The sequence below is a fragment of the Phyllostomus discolor genome, chromosome 12 (assembly GCF_004126475.2).
Source record: "Phyllostomus discolor isolate MPI-MPIP mPhyDis1 chromosome 12, mPhyDis1.pri.v3, whole genome shotgun sequence".
Lineage (NCBI taxonomy): Eukaryota > Metazoa > Chordata > Mammalia > Chiroptera > Phyllostomidae > Phyllostomus > Phyllostomus discolor.
In genome coordinates, this window is record NC_040914.2 from 45,667,215 (window position 1) to 45,682,085 (window position 14,871).

Here is a 14,871-nt window from a genome sequence, read left to right on the forward strand (position 1 = left end):
CGACTGTGTGGAGCTGAGTTCCACCAGCAACCTGTACAAGCTTGGAAGCAGATCGGTCCTACAGCCTTCAGAGTGGGATCTGGACCGAGGACCCAGCTGCACCCACGTGGACTTCTGACCTCCAGGACCGTGAGATAAGAGATTCATGTGGTTTTAAGTCTCTACATTTGTAATGATTGATTTGTTATGCAGCCATAGTTGTGGGTGCCTCTGGAGACCCAGGGCTGCCTGCGCTCTCAGGCTGCAGCGCATGGGGAGACTGGGACATTTCTGTGCCTCTGGAGTCGGTGCTTCTGGGGTCTGGGGGACTGAGGAGGGAGAGCAGTTCTTATCCTCACACTCAGGAGACCTCACCTCCTTTAGGGATGTCTTAGATTCAGCCCCCAGTGCATGGTGCCTTGCATGAACAGACTCTCTCTCTTTAAGATTTTTACTTATTTTTAGAGAGAGGGGAAGAGAGGGGTAAAGAGAGGGAGAGAAACATCAATGTGTGGTTGCTTCTCATGCCCCCCTACTGGGGACCTGGCCTGCAGCCCAGGCATGTGTCCTGACTGGGAATCGAACCAGCAGCCCTTTGGTTCGCAGGGTGGTGCTCAGTCCACTGAGCCACACCAGCCAGGGCACATATAGACTCTCTTAATTCTCACGGTTTATCCTCATTATATAGATGAAATGACTGAGGCACTTCAGTGATGAGGGCTGGGCTTTGAACCCCTGGCCAGTAGAGTCCCAAGTTATCTGCAGAAGCAGGCCCCAGCCCCAGAAGAGCAGGTGGATGAAGGTGAACTTGAGGCCTGCCCACCTTCCCGACCTCCAGGCCCTGGGCTCCCTGGTGTCTAGAGGGGTCAGGTGCCCAGCCAGCCACGGCTCCCAGGCTCTGCGGCGGCTGCTGTACCACTGCTGCCTGCCTCACCCCCACCGATCCTTTTCCTTTAGGCTACATGTGCCCGCCCCCCAAAAAAATTGTACCCCACCCCAGCTGACGCCTACAGGCTTAACTGGCTTTCCACATCACCTGTCAGAGTCCACATCTGAGCAGATAAGCTGGGGCCCTCAGAGCTCCATTTCTGGACTCCTCCCCTAGCATCCTGCAATAACAACAACAACAACAATAACAATAACAGCAACGTGATATAATAACTACCATTAATTGTCATTCAATGCCCACAGCAGCCCTGCGAAGGTCCTTCGAGTACCCACCAGCCGTTTTCTAGATGAAGAAGCTGAGACTTGGGAAGTTAGGTCAGCCCGCTGGTTAGTGATGGGGCTCGGTCCACACCTGGATGCTGGTTCTCCGTAGCAGGCGGTCAGAGGACGGGTTGAGTGTTTTGTTGATGACTGTCTGTAGGGGCACATGTGGGTGGATGGGCACGAGGAGCAGTCGGCGGGTATGTGGGCAAAGGCTTTGTGGCTGAACGAGTACATGGGAGACTGGATGGGTGGGTGGGGAGATCTATAGATCAATGGAAAAAAATATATCGGTGGTTGGATGGAAGGATGGATTGGATGGACAGGTGGATGGATGGACAGATGGACAGATGGATGAATAGGTGGATGGATGGGTGGATGGACAGTTGGATAGATGGGTAAATAAACAGGTGGATGATGGGCAGGTGGACAGAGAGATGATTGACCAGAGACTTTGGAGAGTCAGAAACATAGTGAATGCAGGAGGTGTTTCAGCCGGTCACTTAAGACCTTCTGTGACATGCCCCTGTCCTACATGCCATGCCCACCACCACCTCACCCCTCATCGGCCCACAGGTGCGCTCCCCATCCCGGGCGCAGCTCCACCTCCACACCTGTCCTGCTGCCGCGTCCTCGCTCTCCTTCCTGCCCCTCCGAGTTCACCCCCTGCACCGCCCCGTGTCATGCTTTGTCCCGGGCTGAGTAGGAGGGGCTGTGTGCTGCAGGGCTGCCTCTTTCCAGCCGGTGTGTGCCCCGTGGGCCCTCGGTCCGGGTGCTCAGCTGATGCAGACTCTGGCCTGCCGGGGTCCGTGTGTTGTGGATGCGGCACACAAACTCACACAGACTACCGAGTCCCGTGGGGAAACAGGGACGGCACGGCCACTCTCCCAAGGGGAGAGCGCCCCGACCCTTGCCTGGACAGGCTTTTACTGCTTTCTAGTTGCATTACATCACAGAAGGTTCTCATTATTTCTAGATTTAGTTAGGTGATTACTTCTTACAGATAACAAAAAAAGAAAAAGAAAAAAATGTTGCACATGCAAAGGAATGATAAAAATGATTGATTTGGTTGCATTTGGTCCTTGGGACGTCTTTGCACAGACCTTAGGGAGTTGCTTCAGAGACACATTGAACATCTGCAGCCTCAAGTTGGGGCGAGGGAGTTTTAGAAAAGCAAGTCTCGTAGCAGCCTGGGTACAACGCAGGCCTGACTCCCCACGGGAACGCCCATCTGCACGCCTGGCTCCTGTGTGCCGCCTCACATTGATCGGCTTTCTGGATCAATCCTGGGCTACATTTGCCGCTGCCTTGCTGATCGGTTCCCTATTCTCAGTGCCCAGGCCGTCCTGGTGGCCGGGTATTTTGAAGACCAGGTTTCCTAGCAGTCCTCGGAAGGTCTCTACCGCTGGTTACCCCGGGTCCGATGCGGACAGGCCTGCGGGATGGAAGGTGGTGGTGCTGGATGGGAACCGTGCGGAGGTGCTGTGTCTCCTCCTGAGGAGGCCTGTGGGTGCCAGGAGGGGACTCTGGAAGGGCACATGAGTGGGTGTACGTGGCTTGTGGGTGAGCGGGAGGCTTCCAGGCGATGCAGGCCGAGTGGGCGGCAGTGGGACCACAGGCGGGGGGGGGGGGGGGGGCCCAGAAGAGGCAGAGTCTGCGGAGGTCTGCAGGTGAGCCCACACCCTGCCCCAGGTGAGCAGAGTCCTGACCTCCCTTCCGCCCTCAGAAATGGGCCTGCTGTTTCTGGGTCATGAGTCACTTGGCCCGAGTGTGGGTCGTAATTGCCCGGTAAACAGATCAGGGCACGTGAGGCGATAAGGGCTGATAAGGGGCTGGCTGGCAGAAGGCGCCCTGGAGGTTTCGCCATCAGGCCGTGTCTTGGCACCGCTGAGTGGCTCCTGCGAAGCCACGGGGCCGTCCTGTCCCTGCTCCCAGTGGGGAGCCTGGGCTTTGCCTCCTCCTCATTCTGGACTCCCCTCCCCCTCCTCTCAGACCGCAGCCCTGGCTGCCGCCCACTTTGAGGCACTTCCTCTGGCCAGCCCCCCTTTTATGACTGTTTATTTAAAAACTGGAGTAAGTCTGCATAACACACAAGTAAGCACTTTGAAGTGTACGATTCAGAACTCCCCCATCCACGGCAGCACGTCTCAGTGAGCGCACACTTACCTTCGGTTCCTTCCGTTTTTTGTTTTTTGTTTTTAGGTGCATTTCACATGACGTGTGATGAACCATTTTAGAGTGTGTGGTTCTGGGGCACTGAGTACATTCCCAGTGTTGGGCAACCCCACCTCCGCTTACTGTCCAACATGAGTCACCCCCAAACAGCACCCCGCCCTCGTGAAGTTGGTCACCACTCCCCTACTAATTTGCTGTTCTTGGACTTCTCATTTAAAAGGATCATATTTATTTATTTTTTGAAAGATTTTATTTATTTATTTTTAGAGAGAAAGAAGGGAGGGAGAGAAGGGGAGAAACATCCATGTGTGGTTGCCTGTCATGCGCCCCCTACTGGGGACCTGGCTCAGCACACCAGGCATGTGCTCTGACTGGGGATCAAACTGGTGACTCTTCAGTTTGCAATGCACCGAGCTACGCCAGCCATGTGATTTGTAGTCCTTAATGACCACTAATGTTGCACATCTTCTCACGTGCTTATAGGCCATGTGTACCTATATCTTGGGAGAAATGTCTATTAAGTCCTTTGTCTGTAATTAAAATTGATTTGTTGTGTTTTTGTTATTGAGTTGTAAGAATTTACAAATATCTTTGGATATTAAACTCTCTTCAGATACATGATTTTTGAAGACTTCCCCCGCCATTCTGTACATTGTCTTTTAACCTCATATACCCCAAAGAGGGATCGCTGGTGTCACTGTGATTTTTCAATGAATTAGTAGTCATTTGAAAAGTTTCCCTCAGTTTTAATTTTGAACACACAAATCAGTAATACAATTGTATGGACCGATACAGCCCATGTACCTGGGTTTTTCTGTGAGTTTTTCTGTTGGGTTCTTAATCATTTTTAAGAGCACAGGTAGAGGGGTCCTGTCAGCCCAAAGGTTGGAGGCCTGTGGGTGCAGGGTGGGGGCAGAGCCAGTGAGGCATGGTCACTTGGTTGCAAAGGTAATCAGGACGATGACCCGATGGACCTGGTGACCCTCCGGCAGCAGAGTCAGGGTGACCTCTGGGTTCCGGACTTGAGCAGTGGGTCAGGACGCTGGCTGTGCGGGTGAGGCTGGGACCTGAGGAGGTCAGCGTGCTGCAGCCGAGGGCAGTGTGGGCTGCATCCCGGAGGGCACTGCTGGGTGGGAGTCTATCCCCCACCCCCTCCCCTCTGGGGCTCCAGCTCCCAGCAGCCGGGAGCTCGGGAACCGGGCTGGTGCGGGTTGCCCAGCTTTGCACACGCAGCCTCACACACACCTGGGTGGCACCTTCAAACTGCCGTGACAGCAACAGCCTGGCCCTCCTGCCCCTGCAGCCATCAAGTTCTCCTCGGGGCCACTGTTAGGAAAGAGGCCTCGGCCAGTAAACACAGGGTGTGAGCCAGAAGCCGGAGAGGGGGCGGTCAGATGCCAATAGGCGGCACCGCTTGCCACCGTGAACCCACTTACTCCGGAGGACGCTGCGGGCCTGGGGCCGTCTCCTCTTGCGGGCAAGAGACAGCCCCGACAGCCAGCCAGCCAGAGCAAACGAGCCTAGAGGCCAGCCTCGCCGACCCCCTCTGCCCACGAATCGGCTCTTTCCTCTCTCTGAGCCGCAGCCGCTGGTTCCCGCCGAAGAGGCAGGAGGCCGGTGCCGACACCGCAGGAAAAATCGGGAGCCCCGGGCCTGTCTTTAGTGAAAATTTTGACAATTTGTTCATGGTAGATTTTACATTAATTTTGAATTTATAAAAATCATTGCATTAGGCCCTGGACCGAGTGGCTCAGTTGGTTGGAGCGCCGTCTTGTACACCAAGGGTTTCGGGATTGGGGGGCGTGTACTGGAGGCAACCAATCAATGATGTTTCTCTCCCTCTCCCCCCCCCCCCCCACTTCCTCTCTCTTTAAAGTGAAAAAATGTGGCCCCGGGTGAGGATTTAAAAAGATTAACGCCCTAGAAGGTTATTGTCATTAATACCGTGGGAGTGATGTTCTGGGAATTCTGAGGACTTGCAGCTTCCGCCTGAGCCTCTGGTCGGGCCACCCCTGGGGGAGGCGCTAATGCCGAGGCGAGCACGCAACTGTTCTGGGTCCACAGGCCCAGCTCCGCCCACCCGACAGCAACTTCCGTCCACGTGGAGCTCCAGCTTGGGCACCCGGTCCAGTTGGGCTTCAGATGACCCCAGCTCCAGCCGCTGTGTGACCAAAACTCATGGGAGACCCCAACCAAGATCTGGCAGCTGGGGCCCGTCGACACAACAAACTGTGAGAGGTAATCGTCATCATTTTTCAAAAAAAAACAAAACCAAAACCCAACTTAATTATTTTTAGAGAGAGGGGAAGGTAGGGAGAAAGAAGAGAGAAACATCAGTGTGTGGTTGCCTCTTGTGCGCCCCCTACTGGGGACCTGGCCCGCAACCCAGGCACATGCTCTGACTGGGAATGGAAGTGGTGACCCTTTGGTTCACAGGCTGGCGCTCAATCCACTGAGCTACACCTGCCAGGGCTAGTAGTTAGTAGTCATCCTCTGAAGCTGTTAGGTTCTGGTGTGATTCTTCCCTGCTATGACAGATAAGCGCCACCCGCCAGCTCCCTCATGAGACTGTGCATCCCCACAAAGCAGGAATGGTGTGCTTATCACTCTGGATCTCCAGCCCCAACCCAGGCCCGGACAGGGACCAAGTGCTCATTCCGTGTCCCTCGAGCGAAGGAATGAAATCCATCAAAACCCACTGTTCACCCTGAGATAGAATAGATTTATTAGCAAGAGGTAATCAGGAAACATATATTGTTACAAAAATGGAAACTCCTTTTTTTTTTTTTCTCCAAACAAGCTGTAAGTGGAAATAGTCTGGGACTGGAAATAGAATTCTCATACCACTAGGTATTGCTGACGGCGGAAAGGTCCACGTGGGGGTGGAGCATGCCTGCCACCCCGGAGCTAACCTGCGTCGCCGGGGCTGTACAGTGTAAAAAATAGGCATGGTATTCACAGAGTAAGCACTACCGTACTACCTTCCCGCGGGGGGGCGTGTGGACAGGACTACAGTGAGTGCAGTACAAACACGCGGCGGTGGGTGTCCTAAGCTCTACAGTGTGGCGCTGTGTTCACGAGGCGTAGCATCTCAACGTAAGCTGGGAGGGGCCGTCAGGCGTCGGAAAGAGGGGACGTGACCTCCGTTTGTGTTCCCGACTTGCAGTGGACGCAGGGCGGCGGTCGGCAGGGGTCGACTTGGTGTGGCGATTCCGTTGTCCTTGGCGCCTTCCCGGAGCCTCGTCGGGTGCGGTGGACGGAGATGCTGCTGCTGGTGCAGCCGATGTGCTGTCGGTCACGCAGCGAGAAGGGCGTGGTGTCCCGACGCCCGCCCCCAGGCCGGGGCTGGGGGCGCAGCATTAGCGCGGTTGTCTGAGGAGAGGGATCCCTTCCGGCCCGGTGGGTGCCCGGGGGACGGGGGAGCTCTGAGACCTGCGACCTTGGCTGGCAAAGCTGCTTTGGGAACTGGCAGGACGTCAGGGTGTGTGGCTCCCCCTCCCGCCTCCCCCACCCCCCACCCAGTTTTAACGACTAATGGGACATGCTGGGAGGGAGGCCACTCAGCCCAGGGCCTGGGCTGGGGGAGGACAGAAGCAGGACTTTTCCTAAGAGTCATGGATGCACGGTTCTGCGTGCCCTTCAGGAAGAGCAAGGGGCGGGCGGAGAGACCAGGAGACAGTGTCAGGAAACAGGAGCAGAGGGAGATGGGGGAGTGTTTGCACGACGTCAGGACCGGCTCGGAGAGTCCTAGTCTGGCTCTATGGGAGTCTAAGAACAAGAGTGGGTTTGTGTTCTTGGAGAAGCAGGTACTAGAGATGGAAATCCAGAGAAACCAAACGACTATGTACAGAATCCTACAGCGGGTCTCTGGGGAGCATTGGGTTCTGGGCGGGGCGGCTTCAGGTGGGCAGCTTGGGTTCTAGCCGGAGAGAAGACTCGTAGAGGCTTTCCTCGTCCATCACAAAAGACTGGTCCAGTAAATACTGGGTCACCTGAGAGAGCAGGACAGAGAAGGGAAGGGCGGGGTCACAGGACCCCCTCCCCCCCGGCTCTGACTGCAGACACGGGGGTCTCCCCGGAACCTGGCATGCTTGGGGGGGTGTGTGTGGTAACAGTAGAGAAAGCAGTGTTTTGCCAACACAGCGATAGCTGTCCTGTGTGCATGACTCAAAATGATACCTATTTTTTGGGTCAGATTGGCCAAGAATGCAATATATTTTGTGGTGTGCTGCAGAATCCCAGTAATGAGTTTGTGGCAGTGAGACGGAAGAGGTTGGGAATCGCTGGGTTAGGCCACGGCATTTTCTTCTCTCCCGTGGCTCTCAGATGTGAACCAGGTTCCGGTCACAGCTCGGGGGTGGGGGGCGCCTCTGGTGGGGCGGTTGTGCAAAGGCACTGTGACCCTGCAGTCCCACCGGCTTACCTTTGCTTGGTGCTCTATTTTGTAGGCAGTTTGTTGAAACTGGCGAATCTCCCGGATAATGTGGGATATCTGTGGGGAGGAAGGGAGTTCTGGGTAAAGACAGGTTCCTCTCGGCGCCAGCAGCCCACTCTGCAGGACACAAGGGCGGCGGCCTGCTTCTCGGAGGCCCCCAGGCCCCCACAGAGGTGAAAGGCAGCCGTGCGCCCCAGGTGCCTGCTGGGGCCAGCAGGGGGCTCCCACCCTGTGTCTGCCGCAGAAGTGCCATCTGTTACAGAAGACAGGTGGGAAGTCGGGACAAGCAGAGGCTCCGCAGCTGAAGGGAGGAGGGCCGGGGCGGCGAGAAGCCAGGCTTGCAGTGGGCGTGAACAGAAGTCTGGGCTTCGGAGGCAGCCAGGTGGGGCTCTGAGGGGTGATGGGGTGGGGGTGGGGGTGGCCCTGGCCTTCCAGCCTGCCCCTCAGATAGATAGCGGGCATCACAGGAGAAGGAGCAGCAAGGCTGGCCCTGGGGGCCACCGTTCTCCCCTGAGAGGCTGGATTCCAACTCCCACATGGGCGCGCCCCTTCCGGTCTGCGGCCCCCACCCTGCCCTGCCGTGGGAAACGCACCATTCTCATCTTGGAGAAGTTGACCAGGCCATCCTCCGTGTAGTTGGGCGTCCCCTCCTCGATGAAGGCCAGGTCGGTGAGGTACATGCCCAGGTAAGGGACGCAGGGCGGGTCGCAGCTTGGGAGCAAACGGCAGTAACGACAGTTTCCGCTGAAAACCGGGAGCCTGTCCCAGCACACCACACCCGTCCCCTCTCCTCTCTGTCCTGCCATGGACGCTGTCCACCCAGACCTGCCCTGGACTCGTGTGCCCGAGGGCTCTGCAGTGCCCACTTGGTTCCTGCCGTCTCCTTCTGCCCTGTGGGCATCGCCTGCCAAGCCGGAGCCCCTGCCCTCTGAGATCACCTGCCTTGACGTGGCTGCTGGGTGGCAGCTCCTTTGACTGGCAACCCTGGGGGACCCCGTTTCTGGGAGATGGAACTGCGGAGCCAGACGGCCATGCCTCTCCCATTGGGGCTCCATCGAGACCTTTCTCTGGTGTGCCTCTGGCTGGGGAGCTGCTACGGGGCTGACTCTGGGGTGGGTGTGTACAGCCCCCTGGGGGACTCCTAACACAGTGCTCTGCAGCCTCCTCGCGGGCGTACAGTGTCGCCACGTTGCTAGCTCGTCTCACCTGGGTCTCCTGTGGCCGCCGGCCCTCACCTGCTCTCTGTGTGACCCCAGGCCTGTCCTTGCCCTCTCTGGTCCTCATTTCCCCTTTGTACGCTAGAACTGAGGCTCAGACAATATTTGGAGGTCTGACACTGGATTTTAGGGGGTACCCAGACACGGCATTAAATAACCTCGATTCCTACAGTGGAAACACTGGGTCTCAACCTGCCCTGTGCTAAGGACTCCGCAAGGCAGCCTGGCTTTGCCGCTTCCCAGACCTCGGCATTCTCGGCCCTGCACGTTCTCCTTTCTGAACAAATACCAACAGGTCTCAGGACCGGAATGTTGCCCACGGCAGGGTCCGGCCAGAACTGAACGTTCTGTTTCCACTGTATTTTTCTATGGTAATGCTGTATCTGCAGACCATAGGCTCGTTTCCCGTTGAAACAGGAAGCGTTCTTTCCTGTTGAAGTTTATTTTGGGGAAAGAGCGAGTCCGTGTAAAGGAAGCTGCTAAGTCAACCCCGGTGCTATCGGCTCTGTCCCGGTTGTGAGGGGCAGCCTCGCAGTTTGGGGAGCGGCGGCGGCAACCCTGGTGACTTTTCTGAACAGCACCATTTATGGGTGTCGAACTATGGTAGCGGGTGTTGACCAGGTTAAAAACACTTTTTTTTCTTAAAGAGGTAGAATCGAAGAGAAACTATCCGAGGTCATTGCGGCGTGGACAGGAGGCATGGGCTGCTTTGTGAGATTTCTGTTCCCGTCGCGCACCTGTGCATTTTTATACAGGGTCACGCTGTTGAATAGAATTATTTAACTGTGGATTTTGACAAAAAAATTAAAAAGCAAGGGTCACACAGGTCGTGGGCAGGCCTGGCTTTCACTTCCTGTCTTACTGTGCTGGGACCCACAGACGTGTGTGTCCGACAGAGACACAGCTCACGGACCGGGGAGGGAGCCGTGGGGGGAGGGCGGGCTACAGCAGGAGTGACTCTGCCCCCCACCCCGCTATGTCTGTGGGGGGCAGCCCTAACCAGCCCCCTGGAGGGCTCCCGGGACCCCTTACCCCCGGGGGACCGAGCGTGACTGAAGGCTCCAGGGTCCCTCACCGCCCAGACCAGGGGAAACCTCGGGGGTCGTCTGGTTTTCGTGACTGTTTCTTCCTGTCCAGCCGCTAACTCGGTCCCTGCTGGCCACCTTCAGAGCGAGGGGCCTCCTGAGGGGCCTAGGAAACAGCATACCTGGTGCGCGCACACACACCTGCCCAATCGAACCCAAAGCCACGCCGGTGCGTGGGGTTGCCATGGCAGCAGCCAGCCCTGGCACGGGGTGGTGTGGGGCAGAGAGGGCTGGCCGATGGCCCCTAAGGCTGCCACGGCAGGGGACTGACCGACCTACACTGAGCCCCTGCAGGGAAGGGTTGCAGAGGGAGGGCTCCTGTGGGCACAGCGCCCTCTGCTTGGCGCCTCCGTGTGGGTCTCAGGGGTGGGGTGGGGCGGGCAGGCAGCCCGGGGTGAGCCCTGATACGGGGTGGCTTCCTCCTCTGGCAGACCCCTCGCATGCCCGGACCCAACATTTCAGGGAGCAGAGAAGTGCCCACCCCATTCTAGAGGGTGCTCTGGTTTTGGGGGGCCTTGCCCATGCTGTTCGGAGCCCCTACATGTCAAGTTTCTCTCTGCTGAGAAGTTCCTGGTGAGGCATGAGCAGCGCCCACCCTTGCGAACCCCAGGAACCGGGACAGCAGGCAGGGCCTGTCCTCTCTCTCTCTCTCCATGCCTTCCCTTGGTTCTGCCCCAGCTGCCAGGTGGGCCACTGTCCTCCACCCCAAATCCCTGGAGCGGGTGGGGGTCTCCTCTCCCTCTCAGGGGGCACTGGGGCTGGGCAGTGGTGGCCGAAACCCCTGCTGCCAGGCCCCAAGGTTCTGGTGCTTGTGGCAGGAAAATTAGGTGCTCAGGTTTTGAGGAAAAAAAAAAAAAAGACTGCGAGTCCACAGTGGAGAGGGGCTCAGGGCCCTGTCTTGCTTTCACCACCCGGACACTAACTGACCAACCGGCTGTCTCATTGGCAGAGGACTGGCGGGGGTGTGGGGGGAGGGCCTGTGGCCCACAGAGTCTCCTCCCTGGCTGTTCCCCATTCTGAATTCGGGGGACAAAGGGGCGTGGCTTCCCTCGCCGCAGCCGCAGCCTGCCTCCCTGGCCTCTCAGCCAACCATTTCTTACTCATACTGAAAAAAGTGCAGATAAAAAAATTAAAAAAAAATTTTTAAAAGTGCAGATACGCAAATATGCGCTGGGTTGAACTGGAGATGCAGGCACACCTGGAACCAGCCCCAAAAGGGCCGGCGACCGACTTTTACGGCCAAATGTAGCTCTCAGCCAGACTTTGTGGCACGGGCTCGTGGGAAGGTTCTGATCACCCGCAGGCAGAGGGGAGGGGACAGCGTCATGGGGAGTGAGGAGGGAAGATGAGGTGCCTCTTGGGCTCCCGGGCGGGGGCTGCGGGAGATATTTAAAAGAGGGGGTAGGGGAGAGAGGGAGGGAAGACGTGGGGGTGCCGCCTTGGCTGGTAAAGGCAGTAGGACTGTTCTGCAGCCCGGGTGCAGCTGCAAGGCTGACGGTTGTAGGACGACCGACAAGGGGCTGGGACAGAGGAACGGGGCACGGGAGCCCCTGTCTGGGCGGGGCGCAGCCGTGCCACGCCCCCTGTGCCCGCGGTGCTCCGCCTGCTGAGCCACGCCAGTGCCCACAGCGCACGTTCTCCGCGATAATGCCTCGGGTGCCGGAGCGCTGGCCCCAAGTGCCCCCGCCTCTCTCTCCCTCCTCTGCTCGGCTGGGCCGAGGTCTCTGGGAGGCGGGGACCCTCGGCTCGCGGTCTCAGCCCCCAGGGCGAGCGCCCGCAGGCCTCGTCCGTCCCGCGCGGCAGGGACAGCGGCGTCAGGGAGAGGCACTTACACGGGCCCGCGGGTGCCCTGAGGGAGGGAGGACAGTCAGGATGGGGACTCAGACAGAATGGGGCCACGGAGGCCGTGGCGGCGGTGGTGGTGGCGGCGGCGCGGACGAGGAAGCAGATGGAGGCGCCCGGGGGCGGACGGACAGGTGGTGAATGCACAAGCACAGTCCGCGGGGCTGCGGCAGCCCGGGCAGGGGAGAGACGCCGACAGCACAGATGGGTGCAACATCTGTCTGAGGACACAAACAGAGTGGAGGTGGTCAAGGCCATGGACACGGAGCCGGCAGGGGGCAGACCAGGCGCGCGGGAGGGCGCGGGAGGGGCGCAGGAGGCTGGCAGGGGCGTGGTGCGTCAGCGCCGCCGTGCGGGCGAGCGGGAGGGCGGGCGGAGCGCGGACGGGTCCCTCTCCAGGCCCTGTATGGGCAGGGGTCCCTAGAGAGACAGGATCCAAGGTCCCCCGTGTCTGCGTGGCCAGAGGGGCAGGGACCGTGGGGCGCGTGTTGACGTGCCCCACACACTTGGAAATGTTTGGAGACTTTTCTGGTCCTCATCACGGAGGGCGGGGACACTCTTGTGGGTGGAGTCTGGGGATCGACTCCACATCCTACAGGGCACAGGATGGTTCCCCCCACAAGGAGCGGCCTGGTCTGAGCGCCTAGGGCCGGGGGTCGGAGGAGCAGCGGTGCAGGCAGGCTGCACGCTGGGGCTGGGCTCGGGGAGGGGACCTCTCTGTGGGCTGCGAGGGGCAGTGACGGGTAAAAAGCCTCCTTCCTTTGATTCTAAAAGGCCATTGTCTGTGAAGACACTTTTGTTTTGATGATTGATTCCCAAGGAAAAGTAAACACAACCCCATTAAATAGACACGTTGACCTTAAACAGCTATCCCCCCGTGTCAGAAATAGTAGAACGCCCACAAATGTGCGTTTTAGAATCAAGGAACCGGGTGCTCGCGGTCCATCAGCACAGCTGCTGGGCCTGCGGGGGCTCCCGAGTGGTTCCCGCGCCCATCCCGGGAGGGAGACGACTGAGCACAGAGCTGCCCCGCCCTGGGGGGGGGGGGTCCAGGCGTCTAGGGGGAGCCTTGGGGGGAGACAGACGGACACACACACAGACAGACCTCCTGCTCCAGCCAGATGGGGGTGTGGATGCGGTTCTTACAAGGTGAAAACGGACGGCGACAGAACGACACACTTACTTTTTCAGAGCCTCTCTCAGATTCTTAAATCTGCCCTCCGAGGACACAAGCTTTTGGAGCTTATCAATCAGAGCTTTGGTCTGGAAGGAATGAGAAGCGTTTACTAGCACACGGCCCTCGCACCACGGGGTCCTCTGGCTGGGCGGGTGGTTCAGGCCACTTCCTGGGTGTGGAGCCTTGACCCCAGACTCCCAAGGGTCGTGGCTTTGACCGACCACACTCACTCACTTGTGCTCCTTAGACACAGGAGGGAGGAGTGGGGGCCTGCGTTTGGGGGTTCCTGAGACCTGGTGACCTAGGAGGATGTGATGGGTCCGCCCCTGGGAGCCGTGCCCAGACCAGAGAGTGGTGGGGGATTCATGGTCACGGTCCTGCTCAGGAAATGCGCCCAGAGGGCGCCACGGTCTTCTTCCACCGGCACCGACCTATGTCAGGACTCCGCCCACATTTAGGAGTCCAGAGAAGAGATGCCGACAAAAGTCGTTGCTGCCTTTGGAGGCCACCTCGTCCAGCCCCCCGGCAGACATGCAGGCTGGGACACCCACCAAGTGATCCAAGTCTCCTACTGGGCCCTCCTTTCAGAGGAACTGCGCCCTAGGGCCCCCTGTGCAGGGAACTTCCTTCCCCAGGCAGAATGCTCCTGCCGGTTTTCAGAATCGCGTTGTCAATGAATGAAGATCGAGCTGCTGTTTGGGATCCCCAGCCACCCAATGGGGAGCGGGGACCGGCTGATGCTCTTGGTGGACAGAGGTCTGGGGAGATCAGAGTCCAGGGGAGGGACTGGCAGGGTCCCCTGACCACCGTCTCAGCCGCCTGCAGGTCCGGGAGGGGTGCCAAGGCCAAGAGCAGAGTGTTGGGACCAGCACCCTTCCCACTCCGGACTGTTAATCATCCAAGTGGGAATCACAGACCCATGGGTCCCAGGCGCTATAGGGAGAAGAGGAGTCCCACTGCGCCTGGGCAAGCCAGGCCTCACCCTGTCCTCTGCCTGACTGTGACTGCTCAGGGCCCCAGCGCGCCGGACTCCCTGCCCCGCTGCCCAGCCGCAGCAGAAGGCCCCGCCGGCGTCCTGCCCACACCTGCTTAGAGACTTTGAGCCACGTCTTTTTCAGCCGGAAGATGGCGCTGCGGTTCATGGAGGACGTGATCTCCAGCACCGCGTTGTAGTTGTGCAGGCAGCGGCAGATGTCGGCCACCGCCACCCACTTCTCGATGGCGCTCACCCTCGCGCCGATGTCCTCGCTGCGGATGATTTCCGAAGCGATCAGGTTACTGATCTTTGAGCCCAGGTGATGAGACAAGAGAAAGATAAGAGGAGTTAAGTATTGCAAAAGTGACTGGTCGCCTTTATTTGCAGGTGAGCAGATCCCGTGTTTGAAAATCCCCAAAGAGCCCCGGCTGGTGTGGCTCAGTGGACCGAACACTGGCCTGCGAACCAAAGGGGCGCCGGTGGGCCAGGTGCCCAGTAGGGGGCACGCGAGAGGCAACCACACACTGATGTTTCCTCTCCTTCCCTTTCCCTCTGCCTAAAAATAAATACAATCTTTTAAAAATCGTCTTAAAAAAAGAAAATTCTGGAAGAATGCTTAGGAAAAACTAACTGAGCTTGTCAGGGTGTCCAGTTAAGGACTCAGCGCACAAAAATAAAAAGCTTGTCTCTGTATTAGGCATACCATTTAGAAAATACCATGAGAAATATTATCTTCAAAATGCCAGCAGGAATCTGTAAATTACTGAGGATTTATG

General features: G+C 58.1%; 1 protein-coding gene across 3 annotated transcripts in view; it reads right to left on the reverse strand.

The window, feature by feature from the left end:
- Positions 1-6,064: 6,064 nt before the first annotated feature.
- Positions 6,065-14,871, reverse strand: part of RASGRF1 (Ras protein specific guanine nucleotide releasing factor 1) — a 54,100-nt gene continuing 45,293 nt past the window's right edge. For 2 of the 3 annotated variants that reach the window (XM_028502413.2, XM_036013285.1), the window contains exons 23-27: positions 14,205-14,402; positions 13,126-13,205; positions 8,392-8,509; positions 7,787-7,855; positions 6,065-7,355 (exon numbers count right to left, since the gene is read on the reverse strand). In XM_028502413.2, coding sequence (XP_028358214.1) covers positions 7,263-7,355; positions 7,787-7,855; positions 8,392-8,509; positions 13,126-13,205; positions 14,205-14,402 — 558 coding nt within the window. In that variant the 3' untranslated portion in view covers positions 6,065-7,262. Of the gene's footprint in view, positions 7,356-7,786; positions 7,856-8,391; positions 8,510-11,932; positions 12,164-13,125; positions 13,206-14,204; positions 14,403-14,871 lie in introns of those variants that run through there. The other variant, XM_028502414.2, reaches the window with a different exon arrangement.